The 20,253-nt window shown below is 40.3% G+C and overlaps 1 protein-coding gene and 1 long non-coding RNA gene across 2 annotated transcripts in view; one reads left to right on the top strand and one right to left on the bottom strand.

Annotated features, from left to right (window-relative positions):
• Nucleotides 1–5,154: 5,154 nt before the first annotated feature.
• fat1a (FAT atypical cadherin 1a) overlaps nt 5,155–20,253 on the top strand; it is a 62,682-nt gene continuing 47,583 nt past the window's right edge. The window contains 3 exon segments of the mRNA XM_008317818.3: nt 5,155–5,345; nt 6,827–10,116; nt 17,762–18,076. Of these exon segments, the coding sequence (XP_008316040.1) occupies nt 6,855–10,116; nt 17,762–18,076 (3,577 nt within the window). The 5' untranslated portion in view covers nt 5,155–5,345; nt 6,827–6,854.
• LOC112487517 (uncharacterized) lies at nt 15,545–16,147 on the bottom strand. Its single transcript, XR_003050670.1, has 2 exons — nt 15,697–16,147; nt 15,545–15,663 (listed from the first exon to the last, which is right to left on the bottom strand). It is a non-coding gene; the product is annotated as an uncharacterized LOC112487517 (long non-coding RNA).

Genomic DNA, 20,253 nt, shown 5'->3' with positions numbered 1-20,253 from the left:
AGCCTCTTCATTAATCCTAATTATTCATGAATAATCATTAATTGAGCTCTGTTGCGGTTGAAAGTGCGGTGACAGATGTACTGAAGTCCAAATGAAGGACTCTACTGCGGAGATGAAGCTAATAAACCCGAGGTCAGTCACTTCAGCAATACAGTCAACACTGGCCTTTTTAGTGCGGAGCAACTCGATAGATTTTTTTTTTTTTTCCCTGTGGCTAATAAGGAGAAAAGCCTGTGTTTACAACACATTATGGTTGCACTTCAATGGTCCACCTGGAGACACCTCCAGGGAGACGGCCCTACTGTTTGGCTTATGAAGCAGTGAATACGAATGATTTTGAGAAGGAAAGCAGCGCGTGCAGAGTTAAATATCGAGTCTGTGAGTTAGAAGTGGGAGGTTATTGATTTCCCAAAGGGTATGGTGTGAGTTTTCACGCTGGCTTTGCATGCAGAGTAAAGTGCATTTTTTTTTCTAATGTTGTATTTTCCACTTGCTCTAAAACTCACAGAACCAACAAAAAAAATGTGATTTTTTTTTTTTTAACCATGTTGCTCCAAACATGACAAACAGTATCTATTTTAGGTAATCACAGAAGCTTCTATAGCTAAAGGGGCTTTGCTATGATAATCTTCTCCTTTGCTTGGAGCACCAGTAGGTTTTATTTTTAGTGCAGTCGTTTGTCTCTATATTCAGGGAGAACAACGGTTGTTTAGTTTATTTTTGGGCATATATTTGTTCGACGTGAAACGCGCTCTCCTTTCCAAAATTCAAACCAGTGCCTTATTGACACGCCAGATCTCCAAACATAAACATCCTGCTTTTCTGGAGCATATGACGTTGGCATTAACATATTGTTGTTGTTGTGCACAGAATAGCATCTGGTGAAGACAAACAGCAGCACTGAAAAGGGTGGGAGTCTCAAGTTAAAGGCACTAAAGTGGGGCTGATATATTATTATTATTATTCTAATCTCTGTTACAGTTAAGCTCTGCCTCGGGAATCAGATTCTACGCTGATTGGATAGCGGGAGAAACAGATACCTGGGTGCTGCGTTGCCGCGGGCTTTACCACAAATCATCTGTATCTTCTCCATATCTTTATCGAGGTTCAAGTTGCAAGGGGAACCTCTGGAGCTTGAGACATTATTCATGCGGTGAGGAGAAGCAAGTCACTCAGCGTGCCAGTTCATGCCTGTTACTAACATCTTTCACCAATGTGAAGGTAATCTGTCACAGATTAGTGTGATTTTTTTTTTTTTAAACGGAAATTGAGCCAATTTTTTTTTTTTTTTTTTTAAAACGGAAATTGAGCCAGCAGTGTGTAAAATATTCAGCACTCTATCAAAAAAAAGTTGCATGTTGACCGAAACAGGAGGAGTGATTTGGTTTTATTTCACACGCCGTGGCCCGGACAATTTGATTTCTGCAACCTGCTGCTTTTAAGGAAGTGCAACATGCTGAGATGAATGGAAATCCTTTTTAGGTCTTAACCCAGAATGAATTCACCATGTGTGGACGGGTAGGAAACAAAGATGTGTTCAGACTGCACTGAGGTTTATTTGAAAGTCCACAACGGAGCGACACCGGAGCGACACAGCGACAACGGAACAACACTAGAACATGTCGTGACTCCGAATTTTCCTAACATAAGATTTGTCAGTATAAATCCTAACATATACAACATTCAGAGTCTGGTCCTCCAGTTCTCCGATGGCACAGATTGTTGTCATATTAAACCAGGACAAATGTGTTAAAATGCCTGGGACATAGAGCTGTGGCGTAGTTGTATAATGAGTTGTTTTTTGTTTGTTTGTTTTTTAACGTAGAATTCTATAATAGATTTTAAAAAGAGTCAACATTTTGTCATTAAGGTGAAAATCCGGCCATGCTGACGCTACCCCAGTTCCACCTCCATTTTTGCTCTCTTGCTTAATCACGCATCACTCTGACTTATTGATAAACTCGATCTTTCTCGATGACGTCGATTTATTTAATCCTACAGAGCCGGCAGGAGTTCTCTCCGATTTAAACTCCGTACATACATCCGCAAGACCTTTAACATGCACTTGGACCTTACCCCCACCCCCTCCCGCCCCCCGCCGACCGCACGCATCCTCGGCAGCCAGGACTACAAAAACCTGCAAGAGATCAAAGGTGGTGGAAACAGCCACTGGGCATCACCTGACCTGAATTCAATTAAAGCTTTACAGGCAGATCAGAAGGGAGGCTAAGAGGGAGTGGGTGTGTGTGCGTTCGAGGCTGCTCCAGATCCTGAGTGTTGTCCAAGGACTAAACTTAGAGTCAGAGCGGGGAAGACCAGGAGACGAGAGGGGGAGAAAGATGAAACACTACACACGCCCTCCCTGACACACAAACTCAATCTTTCTCACCCCTCCTCCTTACCTCCCTTCTGCACACACACACATGCATACGGCCCATAGGTCTCATCCGTTTACTCAGCCTGTGGGCAAATGTGACTTTAATGAGCCAGTGCTGAATGGACATTAGGCAGAGATTCTAACACTGGACTGTCGACTCCAGCCCCAGCAGTCTCTCCCTCTCTCCCTCTCTGCTGTGAAGAGGTTGACATTTTTTCGGGCAGTCTCTCTCGAATGCGGTGTCAAGTTTCAATGTTAACCACATGCTCACATACTACACACGGCTGAGTGAACACATTTGTTACTCCTGAAGTTTTGGTGCCATTTCATCTCTATTATCTCTTATCTCTTATTATATAAGGAGGTTTTGGTGGGTCAAGGACAATCATTCACATGTTGACAACAGCCATGTTTGGGGCAGAAAAAACACAACTACACACAGCTCTGCATGCTTGGAATGGTAGAAGAAGTCATGGCGTCACAGCCTTCCTCAGACTCCGGGTGCCAGATCCTCTTTGCCTTCAAGGACATCTGATATGTCCCTGCTCGTGAACTTTGACTATTCACAAGGGGATTCGTTGCTCTATGATCTTTAAGATCTTTTTCTTTTTTCTTTTACATCAGTTCCCCGCGAGGACGTAATTGGGAAGCTGAGAACAATTACTAATTGCACTGTTTGGTAAAATCCTAATTGACTGCAGACGCAATTCAAAGGCAAATCAAGTATTCCCTATCAACAGTTGATGAGGGTTAGTCCCTCTCACTCCGCCCCCTCCTTGTCCCCTTTTTTCCCTAAAGGAAAAACTGGAGACTTGAAGACTCACTATTTGCTGATCCAAGTGTTAATATTCCACCACTGCGAGTGAACTGGGGTTTTTTGGACGATTTCACCTCGAGCCAGCAATGCTGTGCAACACCACCTGGTTCATTTGACGAGAGGATCACCGAGACACTACAGTACAGCCGCCTCCGCCGTCACCCAAGATGTGCGATGACTGAGGCTCGGTGCGCATCGGAAGTGAAGGCGCTGAGGGAGACTCACGGAGACTGAAGTCAGACTGATCAAAAGGATGCTTGAAAACGGCATCCACCGAAATCTGCTGAGATTAACGTGAAGAGCGCCGTCTGGAGCGGGCATCCAGCTGGTCTGGTGAGTAGTATAGCTGAAATGGAAGGATGGAAGATTTTGTTTGGAAGAAAATTGGTGATTACTTTTGAAAACTTTGTCCTGAAGGCGGAGTTGATTTTTTTAAATTTGTGGGGGTGCTCTGTGACTTGTGCCAAACAAGCCCAGCACCATTACGCACAGTCCTGCGCTCACAGTGCGGTCACTGCCGTACGTGGTAAAGTACGAGTGCAGAAGTTGTTCAGATGCGTGTTCCATCACCACCACCACCAGCAGCAGCAGCAGCTTGAACGGCGGCGCTGGGTTTTCTGCAGGCGAACCATCTGGAGCTGCGATCCGGGAAAGCGCAGGGATACAGCGCCATCAATCGCACAACAGCCACACTACTTAGTGTGTGCGTCGATCCGTGCTCTGATGAAAGAAATATAGCGCAGGACCTAATGCCCCCCACTCCCCTCCCCTCCCATCCCCCTTTCATTTGTCTCTCTCTCGTGCACGTGCGTGTATTTACACAAGACCATCACATTGATTCTGATGTCCTGATAACTCCTCTTCTTCAACATTCTCTTCTTGTTATATTACTATTCTTATTTGTTTGTTGTTGTTGTTGTTGTTGTTGTTGTTGTAGTTATATTACATTCATCACCAGTCCCCCAGGTCCCATGCCAATACAATTAATAATGCCTATTTTTTTTCTAAATATTGGATGAAAATGAAATGTTATCTTTAAATTACTAGGTGGTTTTAAGAGTTTGTTCGAGGTCGTGGCCACTGAACAACTTTTTGCTCTTCCACATTCTCATAAATTAACCTTGTCACAGCAGTTGTAACAGAGTGGCTGGTGCTGCCATTGCAGCATATGGATACAAAGGTCGGTGCCTTACTGGGCAAGACCAAAGTCTCTTTCTCGTCATGAGGAAGTCTCATACTTACAGCTGATGTTTTAAGTTACACCGCGTCAGCGGGAGCAACAGCTAGCGGTGAGGATATACGTGGCTTAAGTAAAGTCATTTGAACGTAGGATTTCTTATTGTAAAAAAATACAAGGCAAATACGGACACCAATAACTTAACCTAAAACCTAAACCTTATTGTACCCAAAAAAAAACAACAAAAAAAAACGGCTGATCCAACTTGGCACAATACTTCTACAAAATGTTACACTCAAAATCATCTTAAATGTATTTCGTTTACACTATTTAAGTAATGTGGAAAAAAACATTCATTTGAGTATTCGATGTCACAAAGAAATTATGACCTAAATACAGATAAATAGATACTTTTTTATTCTTAGACTGAAAGAGGAAAAGGTCATGGATTCAGTGAAGTGACTGTTAAGGGTTAAAAAGTTGTCATGATAGCAGGTAGTACTTAGGTGAATGACATTGGTCATAAATACATAATTAAAGTCAGTAAATAAAAATATCTTTTCTGGACAAAAATGAATAATAAGAAGTACTAGTTTGGGGTCAGAAGACCGGACACGAGCGGAGACCGTTGATCTGGTGTTCCAGCTGGGAAAGTAGATCCGGACATGTGCAGCGCGGAAAGATACCAGGCTTCTCCCGGTGTGGGAGAGAGATGGAAGCGGTGAAAGGAAAAGAGAGAGAGAGAGAGAGAGAGGGGGGAGGGGGGACGACAGGGAGAGAGAGCCAGAGAGAGAGAGAGAGAGAGAAGGGGGAAAAGTAGAAGCAGAGAGACGGAGAGTGAGTGCGTGTGTGCCTGTCTGTGGCGGCAGGAGTAACGGACACGGGAGAAGTCCACGTACTACCATGCCGAGATTTGGAATAACACACAAACCACATGCAAAACCTCCATACTTACGAGATTAACAAGAGAAGGGGTATGTATTATCTGATTTTTCGTTTTTCGTAGCCTTAGGCGGTGAGCTGCGGCATCCCAGTGTAACGAGTGCGGGGAAAAGTTAAGTTGGCTATTGTGAGTGGGCAGCGAGACTGTGAAAAAGAGCCGAAGCTTTTTTTATTATTATTTCTTTTTCAAGTCACTTTGAAGAAGTTTATTCACATTCAAACTATATGTTTAACACCGTCGTGATGTGACGGAAGTGTTTTTCGGTCGACGTAGCAACACTTTTTGCGCTGGTTTGTGCGACGTTAGACAAGGAGGAGGGAAAGGCTTTTATGAGCGAAAGCCTGTCTTCGTCTCCTGAAGTGAATGGCTTCAGTTGGGGGATGGGGGGGTTACACATGAAATATTGTAAAACCAGGATACTCCTTCAGACATTTGAGTTTAATATTATAAAACACGCTTGTTATTTATTTTTTGCTGTCTTTTTTATGTTTGAAAAAATTTCAAAACCTGTAGCCTTTCTGAAAATGTCTTTCTTTTTTTCCAACTGGTCGCCAACCAGCAGATGGTCCTTTTGTACCTGCAGGCGATAGTTTCAGATTGAATGTGGTTTGACTCTTGTTACTCATTAACCGCAAATAAAGCAGCAACAACCAAACCTTGTTCGCTGCAATCTGTGCTCACCAAAAGTAAATAATAATATTTCATTTGTTTTTTTTTTAATGCCTCTCGTACAGACGCAGAAGCCTATTTCATTTGAATTTGTCTTTGTATTGACACGCACACGCAATGAACGAGATGGGCAGTAAAGCCGCCGTAAACGAATGATTCTACGATGTCAAAGCACTTTTCTCGGTTGCTTTCCATTGGGCTGCAGTCGCGATTGCAGCTTAAAGCGTTTGTAATGTGTACATTTAAGAAGACACATTTTACCCCCCCCCCCCTTTCTGTGTGAGTGTGTTGGCAGATTTTATTCTTAGTAAAGTGTGGTTATAAGTTACACAGTTGCTCATATAGTATACCGTTTCATGCATTTTGTGGAATAAAATAAGTATGAAATCAATGGTCGGGAATATTAATTCAGCTTTTACTGTGTAATTCAAGTGGTTTTTGCACCAATAGGTAAACATGTATATATTTTCACCTTTCTGGGTTCATTTATGTGATGCTTGGATTAATGAGGCAAGGTGGTTGAATTGCATATATACATAGTCACCATGTGTCATTACGCAAACATGGTAGCAGTTCAGGCTTAAATCTCATCACCTGGCTGACTGCTCTGCCACATTTTCTCATCTCATGTTGTTTAGCTACTAATCAGCAAAGCACTGCTCTGCCACATTTTCTCATCTCATTTTGTTTAGCTACTAATCAGCATTTACAAGCACTTTAAAATCTGCACAGATAAAGTCCCATTATTTATTGAAGTTAGTTTTAGGGGTTTTTTTTTTTTGTTTAAATTAAGAGATCATTTCCATGTTTGTCATTAATTATGATATTTTTGCTTCTCCCCAGGTGGTTTTGTGTCGATCACGGTACGATAATGGGAAAGCTTTTGGTCTCGCTGCTTGTGCTGCTCCTGCAGCTACTCTGTGGTTGCGCAGGGAACCAAAGGACGGCGCGGGCTGCCTCCATGCAATTCACCCACTCTGATTACAATGCCACCATATACGAGAACTCTGCTGCTAAGACATATTTAGAGAGTCACATCAAGATGGGGATTTATATCACAGACCCAACCTGGGAGATTCGGTACAAAATCATCTCTGGAGACAATGAGAACTTATTCAAAGCTGAGGACTATCAGTTGGGAGATTTTAGTTTTTTGCGAATACGGACCAAAGGAGGCAGCACGGCCATCTTAAACCGGGAGGTTAAAGACCACTACATGCTGACTGTTAAAGCCTCAGAGAGAAGCACGAATTTTGAGTGTCGCACTAGAGTAAAGGTACAGGTACTGGACACTAATGATCTGAGGCCTCTATTCTCACCCACATCATACAGCATTTCTCTATCAGAGAACACGGCCATACGCACAAGTGTAGCAAAGGTCACGGCCACTGACGCCGACATCGGTACGAATGGAGAATACTACTATAGTTTCAGAGATTGGACAGACGTGTTCGCTGTTCATCCAACAAGTGGCGTTGTGACACTGACTGGGAAACTGGACTTCTCTGAGACAAAGCTGTACGAGTTGGAGATCCTTGCTGTCGACAGAGGAATGAAGCTGTATGGCAGCAGCGGTTTTAGCAGTATGGCCAAGCTGACAGTGAGGGTGGAGCAGGCCAACGAGTATGCACCTGTCATCACTGCAGTGTCCTTGGCCCCCTCTGACACAGATCATGACCCCACCTATGCTATTGTGACAGTGGAAGACAATGATCAGGGTCTGAATGGAGAGATAGCATCGTTGAGTATTGTTGCTGGTGACCCTCTGCAGCAGTTTAAGGCTGTTAGAAGCAGCCCTGGGAGCAAGGAGTATAAAATCAAAGCTGTTAAAGAAGTTGACTGGGACAGCCAGCCCTTTGGTTTCAACCTAACCTTACAGGCAAAGGATAAAGGCAGCCCCCCTCAGTTTTCTTCTGCTAAATTGGTACAGGTAACCTCTGCACAGTTCAAATTGGGACCTCCTATGTTTGAAAAATCGCTCTACAGAGTCAATCTGAGTGAATTTGCCCCTCTTCATACGCCTGTCATTAAAGTAACAGCTGTGCCAAAGTATCCACAGATAAAATATGCTTTCAGAAACAAAGTGGACAAAAACAAATTCAATATTAATCCCATCACTGGCTTAATCAGCACCGCTGGACCAATAAGCGCTGACTTTACTTCCCAGTTTGAACTGGACATAATGACCACTGATAAAAAGGCAGCAACAAAAGTTATTGTTGATGTGGTTGATGTGAACAACAATGGACCCGAGTTCCAGCAGACAACTTACGATGCCACTGTTGATGAGAACGTACCTGTTGGAACAAGTGTAGTTACAGTTAAAGCAACTGATCTAGACAAGGGTGAGAATGGCTACGTGACATACAGCATCACCAACCTGAGCCCTCAGCCTTTTGTGATTGACTATTTCTCAGGCGTCATTAGTACCTCAGAAGTCCTTGATTATGAGCTTATGCCGAGGATTTACAATCTTAAAGTCAGAGCATCTGATTGGGGATCCCCTTTCCGAAGGGAAGTGGAGGCATCAGTCAAAATCACATTAAACAACCTTAATGACAACAAGCCCCTTTTTGAAAACGTAGACTGTGAAGTAACTGTGCCAAGAGACCATGGTGTAGGAGAGCAAATAACAACGGTGTCTGCCATAGATGCCGATGAACTGCAGCTTGTACGGTACAAAATTAAAGGCGGGAATGATTTGGATTTGTTTGAACTAAACCCAAACTCTGGCATGCTTTCACTTAAGCACACATTGACTGAGGGAGAAGCTGCTAAAGTGTCCTTCCATAGTTTGCAAATGATTGCAACTGATGGTGAGCACGAGACCCAGCCGATGGTCATGAACATAACCATCATTACTGCGCGCAAACCTGTTCAGTTAAAATGTGTTGAAACTGGCGTTGCTACAATGCTAGCTGAGAAGCTACTGCAGGGGAGCAGAATCCACACGCAAACTGAGCCAGATGACAACTTCATGGACATTCACTCAGTCAATCGATACACTCCACAGTTTGCAGAGTCTTTCCCGAGTGTTATTGAAGTTAAGGAGGACTTACCTGTTGGAGCGCGGATTATTCATTTAAGTGCTACAGACCCAGACAGTGGGTTTAACGGGAAACTAGTATATGCTATTTCTGGTGGAGACACGGAAAGCCGCTTTATCGTAGATATGGAAACTGGATGGCTACAGGTCTATTCCCCTCTTGACAGAGAAGCAACAGATCATTATACACTTAACATCACAGTTTGTGATCTTGGCATACCACAAAAATCTTCATCACGTCTTTTGGATGTCAAGATTTTGGATTCCAATGATAATAGTCCAAAGTTTTTGCAAGATTCCTATTCAATTGAGATCAGCGAAGGAACAAATGTTGGGACAGAAATCATCCAGGTAGACTCAACAGACAAAGACCACGGCAATAATGGACTTGTCAAATATTCCATTTCAGGAGGAACAGATCAATTTGCAATCAATGAAGACACTGGTGTAGTGACTGTAGCAAAACCTCTGGATCGGGAGCTCAATCCAGCTTATATCTTGAAAATTGCTGCACGTGACCAAGCTGTAAACGAGCCACAGCTAGTCTCCACTGTCCTTCTTAAGATCACTTTGGAGGATGTAAATGACAATCCACCTAAATTTGTCCCACCTAACTACCGTGTAAAGGTAAGGGAGGACCTTCCTATTGGTACTGTTATTATGTGGCTGGAAGCTCATGACCCTGATGTCGGACCTTCCAGTCAGGTACGATATAGCCTTATTGATAATGGCGATGGAAAATTCGAAGTGGACAAACTCAGTGGAGCTGTGCGGATCGTCCAGAATTTAGACTATGAGACAAAACAGGTATACAACCTCACAGCAAAGGCAAAAGACAAAGGAAGGCCCATATCGTTGTCTTCTACCTGCTTCATTGAGGTGGATGTTGTCGATGTAAATGAAAACCTCTACAGGCCTTTGTTCCGGTCATTTGTGGAAAAGGGATTTATAAAAGAAGATGCGCCTAACGGGACTTCTGTGATGACTGTAGCAGCTGAGGATGAAGACAGTGGACGGGATGGAGAGATTAGGTACTCCATACGAGACGGTTCTGGCCTGGGGATATTTTCCATTGATGAGGAAACAGGTGAGTCTCTTAAGACAGCAATGTGATCACTTTTCAACTGTTTAAAAAGATGTGCATCAGCTTTGTGCTTTAGAAAAATTGTGTGCAGCCAGAGTTTATTACAAAGTTTTCCATAGGCTGATATGGAATCTAATTTCTTTCATTTTTCTTTAATGTTGGAATTGATGGCAGCGGCAGATGGACCAACTGATAAACCTGTGTCAATATTCTTGAGTAATGTAATTCTTAGAAGATTAAGACTTACTTCACTGTCTTTGACATTCAGGATTGTAGTAATAAATGAAAAAGAAGAGGAAAAAGTAATGGCACAAACGCTTTTAAGGCTACAAAAGGAATTGCTAAGCTGCGAAGAATGTTGGTCACATCTGATTTAAATTAGCTTAAAATAAAACAGACTGGAATTTCAGGAGGTCCTACCCCAAAACCTCACCATCACCTGACTCGAATGTTTTGCTCTTGGACTTCCTTTATCCTGCTTGGGAATCTCAGACAGCTTAGTGTGATTTTTCTATTTTCTTGTTGTAAAATTGAATTTCTCCCTACATCACACATGTTAAATGTCTTCACAAAGGTGCGAAACCTAATGCATAATACATTTTTTTTTCCTGTGATGGTTCACTTGTAAGTAAACACCAGAGATTTTTGTTTTGCATGCCATAATTAGAGCAAGGAATATGAACCTTATCACCCATTGAGGTGATAAGTGTTTATTTCCAATGAACAGACCAAGTTTTTTTAAGGGTATAGAGACCGGGTCAGGAACCTATGGCTCACAAGCCAGATGTGGCTCTTTTGATGATAAATCTAAAGCTGGCATTTCAAGTGAGACCATATATTTATAACTCTGTTACACATTTTAATCCATACATTATTTTTTGCGCTGGAGCCAATCACATCAAAACCATGCAGCACCAAGAGTCGCATTAATGGTAAGAAGTATTTCATCCATTGGACAGTATAAAAATGTTATTAATTTTAAAATACCTTTAATAACTTTTTTAAATACTTATTACACTCATTTAGTTGTGTTAGAGTAAAACAAATATTGTATAGCTCTATATTAATTTTAAAATACCTTTAATAACTGTTTTAATACTTATTACACTCAGAATTTACACATTTAGTTAGAGTAGTTAGAGTAAAAAAAAAAATAGCTCTTCCAGAAATACACAGAGCCAAAAATGTATATCTACATTACTAAATATATACTAGTAAGTGGCATAAATGTGCAACTAAAATATTAAGTAGGGTATAGATTTTAAAAACTGTAGTTTAATGTGCCTAATCCTACAGCGCCTATAAGCTATTATCAGATGGTGCAATGATAGGATTGTCCTGGGTTGGGTCCTGTTATTAAGACGTACGTCTGTGGTCAGTAGACTAACTAAATACAGTCAAGGTGGTAATACCCCTCCTATGATTTAACTGCATACAGGGTGTGGTGTGTTCTTAGTTACCATATGTGTTTAAAATATTCTGCTTCTAAAAGGAAGCGTAAGCACGAGTCTCTGTATGCTCTGTGCTGCAGCTGCATGTTATGAATCTTAACCAGAACATTTTAGATGGTTTAAAAATAAAAACACATGGAAAAAGTGGTGCAACTAGAAATGCCAAGACCTAGACACCTTCACTGACAGAATTCCTCTTTCCTGATGAACTTAAGTCCTAAATCCTTGCACATGTCTGCTGAGAATACATCACTTCATTGGCGTTGTCTTAATTTATTTCTTTGTTCTGTTGTTTTAACTCATTATAAATCACGTTATAGGCCCTGACAATAATAGATGAATTAAAAAAAAAAAAAACATGGTTGGAAGTGAAGTCTTGCTGTGTGAAAAACTGCCCTCAGTTCTGGGCTTGTGGGCTTTTACTTGTTCTTGTCAAGAAGTTGTTTTTAAGAAATATAAACATAGAATGTTATTTAGGAACAGACCATACACTCTTTATTCTTAACTGTCAACCATGCATGGAAATGAAACGGCCACTTTTTTGTGACATGCAGTGATTAAGATTAAATATGGTCTCCATGATTGTTGTTTATGCTCATGTTATTTACACAGTTTGAGTTAGAAAAAAAAAAAAGATTTATTGCCAGTCCCTTCTTCTAGACCAGATATGGCTCCGTTTTTGTCAGCCAGTGTTGTGATTCCTTGGCAACTGTTTGCCCACACATTGTCGTTATTATTAAAAGACCAGTCGGTCACTGGCAGGGTGCCATCTCAATTTAAACTCATTCTTATCAGGGCTCTTCCTGGGCTCCTGGCCATTCTGTAGACCCAATTTATCTCCCCTGGGCTTGGAGAAATATTTGTTAATCGTAAGGCTATATTATTTGATAGATAACCACATGACGGCACTGACACCAAACAGCAAGTATAAGAAGCTCTTTGTGCTCGTGTGAAACTCATGAGATATCTTATAGTTTCAGTGGAAAAGATACAAGCTTCGTCTTAATCAATTGAAATGTTGGTTTTAAACCAATTTCACAGAAACATGCCTGAATGTTTTCCAAGAGATTTTTTCCCCCCTTCAGATCACATTGGAGTACAGGTATTACTTTTTTTGTGAAGTTTTGGTTTCTCATTCAAGAGTCTAAATACCAACTCGGGGAAAAGCAGGTTGGTTTACTTATGTGACTTATTCACTGAATTACTTCTCAAATATTTAACACATTTAAATTCAACAGACCTTGGTTTTGTAATTTTTACTGAATCATTTGCTCAGTCAACTGCAATCAAAATAACTCTGCATTGAATATTGGGTTAAAGGTGGACAAACCTTCAGGGTTGGGAATACTTACCGATGAGTCATGACACTCAACAGGCCAACACCTGGTGAAGCTGAGACGTGTTTGTTTCCATTTCTTTGTAGGAATATTGTAAGAACAATAATTAACACTGTGTATAAGTACCAACATTATGGCAGTGCGACAGGGGAAAAACTAAAGAGCCCTTACCACAGGAAACCAAGCTATATGTTAAAAGTGGGACTGGAGTGTGGCACATGATTCCAAATAGTCTTTGCTTGGGTGCCGTTACTGTGGATACCAAGCAGGGAATGTGCAGAGGGACAAAGTTGATTGTAGGTTGCTAAATGAAAAACACACTTCCCCTAGTTAAAAGTATGTTGGTCTCTCAGTCCATTTAATCTTTTTAAAGAAACTTGAGGCTCCCCTTTTGCACAAAACATGCTTCATTGTGTGTTAATTCACGTCATGATGACATTAAGATCAAGTATCTGAATTAAAATTATACAGTAAATCCAGTTCAAAGACACTGTATAGTGCATGTATTATTTTGTATTACACAGTTATATTAAGTTATGCAGTATACATAGAGCTATGCAGTATATTTAGAACTTTATAGTATATATATAAAATGATTCAATGTCTATAAACACATAGCTTCACATGTCATTGATTTGCATGTTGTTGAACCATAATAGGTTCACCTTCTAAATAGGAAAATCCACTCTCTTTTTATTTTGCTCTGCGGTTAACAATAAAAATAGAAAAGACAGGTGGAAAGCCAGCATGGTGTAGTGTCATGCTCACTGGAGTGAAATGTAGGAGACGTCATGTGGATATTTAGTCACCTTTTGTTGTCCTGGAGAGGTTGTTGGTGTTTGTTCAACCTTTAGGAAAGAGGATACTGGCTGAAATAAATAAATATGTATTTTTCATATGAGCCAAGTGGCATAGTATTATTGTCTGTTGATATAGCTTTTGTAATAAGATACACTGGCAGTCGGTTCTTCAGCTCTAGGACAGCTTAAGCAAAAGCTTCCAATAATTATATGATATTTAATCATTGGAAATCATCTGGCTTTACCAAGGCCTCGGATGTGTTTTTAGACACAAAGGAAGTTTTGTATTGTCGGCGTCAAGTGAAAAGAAAATCCCTTACATCGACAACAACTATATTGTAGACATATCAGGGATTGTAGACACAAAACATCCTCCTGGGGATTTTATTTCTTGATGATTTATTATGTTGAAAAAAATCGTTGTTATAGGAACCAGCAGTAAAATGTATATATGCGTTACTACAAAATAACTACAATGATATTACACCGATACAGAGCATTGGCGTTCCCCATGGTTAGGCTGCTAAAATGATAGAGCTGCCTTAAGTACACGCTCCCAAAAGCTACTAGTCGACGGATATTTTTCTCCTAGTAATAACTGTATACACGTTGTACAGCGATGCATGAAGTGGGAATGGCTCCATATGCTGTAATTGTTTGTTGTGGATATTAAGGTAGACGTGCGCTGCACATGGATATGCTGTCATACTGCATCCTCATTACAGTTCCTTTAAGGCTTTTCCGTTCCGTCTCATGACCTCTTGTGGCTTTAAAAAATTGATTTTTAGATTGCAAAAAAACAAACAATAAAGAGGGGATTGTAATTTCTTGCAGCCAACAGATAATATCAAAACAGAAATCAGACTTGGAAATGGTTGTCCAATACAGCCATGGAGTAACAGGGCTGAAATACAGCCAGTTAATGTAGGTTTGATTTAAGTCTGATCAAATGCCAGTTAAAATCATCTTTGAATTGATAAAGCCGGGTAAATCCTACGGGCACTTCTAAAGAAAAGCAAACAGCAATTTTCCTTTTTCTTCACTTTGAAATCCTCCCTTTTGCGAAGTTATAAAAGACTAATCCCAGCAGTCCTTTTTGGATCTTAGATACAGATGTCTGGGATATTTGGGATGATGTGACAGTAGGTTGCTGGGTAACACAAAGCCCAGTGGAGGACTTCTTCTATAACACGACTGCCTACAGTTTGGTGGTGGAATTTGAAGCATTTTGCCAGGGCTGTGGAAAGAGAAAGGTGGATGGGGGAGGGGGATACTGAGAAAGTTTATGCAGGCATGTGAGCTAGAGGCTTGAGACGGCTGTGGAATGTGGGGTAGGGGTGAGCAGAATTAGCAGAGGAACTTCAAAGCCCCATATATCCAGCCCAGGAAAGGCTAAGTGACTGAAGTATAAACGTTTTCTCCGTCAACTATTGATTGTCAAAGGGTAGTCACTGTGTCTGGAAAAGTCAACAATTGTGCATTGTGATTTTGCTTCATCAGCACACACTTTATTTCAGCAGACAAGTTGTGACATGCAGTGAACAATTTTTCCCGCAGCCTCGCCAAAGCAAATTTCACCCTCCTCATATTGTTGCCAACAGGCTTTGCTGCAAGCAAAGGTTTTCATAGAATGCTCTATACCATTGTGTCTCCGTACTCAACTGGTATGTGTGTCCCCCCGTATGTAAAGTTATTCCCTCCACTGACAAGATCTGCCTGTCCTGGGATTACAACTGACGGCCACTGTGCTCAAGTAACTTAAAGGAACAAAGCCAGAGGAAAAGACAAGGAACGGGGGAAAAAGACAAAAAGGAAATCTGGCAGAGGCACTGTTTTTTTTTTTTAGCCTCAGGGTTGGTTTTGTTCCTGCTTTTCTCAGGAGGATAGGTGCATGTGATGGGTGTGGCTACTAAATTCCTTAGCTTCACCTTTCGAGTGCTTTGTTACCATCTTGTAACCTACCTAACAGTGCTTTGTTACCATCTTGTAACCTACATTTTTGGCTTAGGATTTAATATGTTTAAGGTCACGTATGCCTGTTTTTTTATTAAATCCTATTTTTATGTCCTATTTTCTATCTCTTTCTTAAGCATGCCATTTGACATTGATGCGTGGCAAGTGTAAATGGTATCATTCCTACAGCATCAGTAGTTGATACAGTGGTTGTAGGGGTGTTGTGTGGAGATGGATACAAAGCCAAAGCCAGAAGCAAAAACCATGACCCTTGTAAAAGGGTAATTGTCTGCCATGTCGGTGTCTGCCAGTAATACAGATGAGCAAATAACCTCGAGCATCTCCTTAAAAAAGAGAGGAAAAAAAAAAACCAAAGATGGCTTCCTACCCAATGCTCTTCACTTCTGGTTTTTTTTCTCCCTAATTTGGACATTGTTAAAATATTTTTTGTAATGGCAAATTTGAATGATGTCTAATGACTGGTCCCATGTTTCTTTGACAAATTTAGTGTCACTCTTTGTTAACAGCGCACATTTCTTTATGGAACGGTTATTGGTATAAAAACAAAGAACTTGAGAATTTTGAAAATACCTGATTGAGTGTTGTAGTAATGACATGAAAGCATCCCAGATTGAAACTGCAGGGATGTTATTGTCGAACAGGCCGGGGGGGGTATATACTTGTTAAAACCCTAAACTCACCCTGTTATGGTAAATGTGATATTTTTATGGAATCTAATTTGCATATGGTTTCTAAAAAATTGTTATGACCCAAGGCAGGAAGTTTAGCTGTTTAGGTTAAACTCCTTTTCATTTTTTTAAGTCCCAGTGCGGGAACAAAGGCAGCGGCAGCAGTAAAAAAAAAGACACTGAATGTAATCCATTTAAACCTTTGAAATATGATTTTGGTGTGTAAAGTCATGGAGTGTTTTTTTTATGTGGGGCAACAGTGAGTATAAAGGATCTCATGGATTCTGAGTCAATGTCTTCTAATGCTGCATAAAAGAGTCAAACAGGGTTTAAAAATATAAAAATAATCTTACTTCTCATACTTCTTCTTTAGATTATAAAATCATTCTATAAAATTCCAAAGTCTATTCAGATGTCATCATTGCAGTATTATGGAAATAAATGTTGCTGATGTGTAGGCCTTTTTACATGACTGTTTGCAAATAAATACATAACAATATGGTAGGGGGCAAGTGGCAGTGCTGCTGCCGCAGCGACACTGATATGAGTTAGCAGCAATAATAAAGTAACTCATAGCAACTTGTTGTTTTGCAGTTTAATCGCCGTTTTTTTCTTTTCTTGTGTACAGTAAGAAAAACATACACAAATTTAGTTTGAGAAAGGAAGCTGCCTTGTAAAAGAGTCTGACTTTTCATTATATAAACATTCATTTCTGGTGCATTACAATTTTAATAAATTATATTAAACCTTTTTTTAATAGTTTCACTGACCGACCTTCTATGGCTGCTGTACTTGCTCTCTCCCAGAACCCCGTATATATACACCTAGTACCTTTTAACTGTCTTAAAAGAAGTGAAGTGAATACATGTCTGTAAACGTTGCTGTTTGCTCTTTTAATAGAGACCAAAAATTGTCACAGTTCTTGCCTGTTTCCTACATTTAAACTTATTAACCAGCGTCGACAGATAAAACAGTCAACCACATAACTGATCAAATTATAAAACTTTTTTTTTTTTTAGCTAGTTATCGTCCGGGCTCACAACTACGGATGTCCTCTTAATCCCTTTCCTTTCAGTTCCTCTAAATTTGCTGTCTGCCCATCCTCCCCTTCATTTAACCACTGTAAACCAACAAGACTCATGTGTTTCTGAAAGCCCTTTGTTTTTCAGCTGAAATCTACAGCCCCCCCATATAACAGCTCAACAAAACATCCCTGGGAGTGAATGTAAACAAAGCCTTGTCTGGCTGTTGTCAATATATATATAACCTGCAGTGGGTTTCAGCAACCCATTATGACCGTATGGGGCAGCTAATAACAATGTGCCATTTTGAGCTTGTCATAGAAAAAAAAAAACAAAAAACAATCATTCATATAATGCAGACTCAAGAATGTCTTCTTCATCTGTTTCATCTTTTAGGTGTTATTCGAACCCAGGAACTGCTGGATCGTGAGACCACACCTCACTACTGGCTCACCGTCTACGCCATGGACCGTGGTGTGGTACCGCTCTCAGCCTTTGTAGAGGTTTTCATTGAAGTGCAGGACGTTAACGACAATGCACCGCAATCCTCCGAACCTGTCTACTACCCGTCTGCCATGGAGAATTCCCCTAAAGATGTGTCAATCATTAAGATAAATGCAGTGGATCCAGATGACCAGGCCAGTGATAAACTCACATACAGGATCACCAGCGGCAACCCCCAGGGTTTCTTTGCCATTAACACCAAGACAGGTAAGATTGGTTCTATAACTGGAACTTGTTGTGCATGACACTGTGATTTGTTGGTTCTTGCCAAATATTACCCAAATATTGTCATCGGTTGAGATGCGTTTGCGGTATTTATCCCAGTAATATGCAGGATTTGTTGTGTCTGTGAATACAGGGTTCAGGTTAGATTTCATGTGCCATGTATACACATTCTAGGACAGGTGTGGGTTGATCTCCATGTTTTTCCAAGTAAGAGTCTAAAGCATTGGTCCCCGACCTATTTTGCGCCAAGGACCAGTTAAATGTCTGATTTTTTTTTTTTTCACTGACCGGCAGATAAATACAACTAATTAAAATGATACGACCGGCATAAAGACTGGTATTTTCTATGTATCATAATAAACCACTGTGTATGCAACTATATTAGCAGCATCCTTGTATCATCGCGCTTGTCTTTTAATGCAGAACGAAGAACAAAGAAAGAATCAAAGATACTTTTCAAAGACGTTTTTTGTTTTTAGTTCATTTTTCGAAAAATAAAACGTCATTCAGAATCAGATAATAAATACAATGGAAATAATGTAAGCTGTGCAATGTGCTTACAACCCCTGGGCCAGCCGGACCCGGCCCAGGGGTTGAGCACCACTGCTCTTAAGTATGTTTTCATATGTGCACCGTAGAGGTGGCGTGATGATAAATAATCCATTCGTTTCTTTCTTTTTTGTAGCTAAACAGCCAACAAAAATGACTTGAAAAGTGAAAGTGAGTGTGCAGGCATTACTACTTGATTTACTGGAAGTTAAAACTTTCAGTCAGATCAACTCAAGATATAAGCCATTGGACATAAGTCAGATCAACTCAAGATATAAGCCATTATTTCTGTCTGTGCTATTTTTAGAACCTTAAGATAAATCAAGGTCACAGGTTAATGAGATCTTTAGAGACTAAATCTTTGAGAGCAAATCCTTCAACATTTTATCCTAAAGTTCCCCATGATGGATTTTGTATTCCTTTCTTACCTGGTTTACACACTGGCCTCTTATTGCACAAGATGCAAGTGCTCATTAAAGTGTAATGAGAAGTGGGGAATGTGCAGCAGTTGCTCCAATTTGTCCTTCCTGACGTGTGTGTGTGGTCCTGTTTCCCAAGGTAGTCACGTCAACAGACTTGAGTTATTTTTGTGAGAAGGGGTAATGTGAATTTTTCGGACCAAATAAGGACTGTCAGTAACGTGCCTCCCAAGCAAGCCTCGCTTTACAAATGAGCTCTGCTCCGTGCATTGGAGACAAACATTTGACAAAAGCAATAGCATGACAGAGTGATGATGTTTACGTAAATGTTTGTTTTTTTTTCTAACCCCCCCCCACCTACAAGATCCACTTAAAGTGTCGCACCCAAAAAAATGAAACAGTCCAGACACATGTAACTGTTTTAAAGACACTGAGTTTTCAGAGAATGCTTTTTAAATTGTCAGTGTCTGAAATATGTTCTCTGTATATGAAGGGTTTAGCTCTTTTATGTGTAACTGATGAGTAACAGAACCAGAGTAGGAGAGATGTTTACGTTGATGCGGCAGCTCTTAATCGTAATGGCAGTGCGATTTGGTTTGGTGTTTATTTTCTTCGCATTACTAAAAACGTGGAGACTAAAAAAAAAAAAAATCGTTTTTAAATATTACATATGCTGTCAAATGTAATCTCACAAGCAATCACTTATTTAGTACTTCATTTAGTTTTCTTAAGTAGAGGGGGAAACCCATAACAGGAAAACATGGCTCTTTTTTTTTTACATATATCAGAAAAAACACAGAAGAAAAAAAAGTTACCCAGAGTAAAGCCTGTTGACTTTTTTCTTTAAAAAAAAATGAAAGAATGAGCAGTTGAAGAAGTAAAAAGAAAAAAAAAAAGCCAAGTGTAGCTGCAAGCAAGTAAGAGACTGATTTATGACGACTGCTGGTCATCCATAAATTTAATGATTCTACCTAAGGAGTCGTAAATAGAAGACGTTATATTTTATTTTCATAAATCTCTGCCATTTGACAGACTTAAAATGGGCCTGGTATCACGGAACATTATCAATTCAATATGGCATATACCCGCACATTACAGTTTTGGATTATGTTTAAATATACAACGTACATGTCTCTGTAATTACACGTTCTAAAATTGCGATGGAAGCTCAGGCTCTGTCTTGGCAGATCT

The sequence above is a fragment of the Cynoglossus semilaevis genome, chromosome 9 (assembly GCF_000523025.1).
Source record: "Cynoglossus semilaevis isolate Cse_v1.0 chromosome 9, Cse_v1.0, whole genome shotgun sequence".
NCBI classification, from domain to species: Eukaryota; Metazoa; Chordata; class Actinopteri; order Pleuronectiformes; family Cynoglossidae; genus Cynoglossus; species Cynoglossus semilaevis.
Note: the sequence above shows the minus strand (reverse complement) of the source record. Positions and strands in the feature narration are given on the sequence as shown.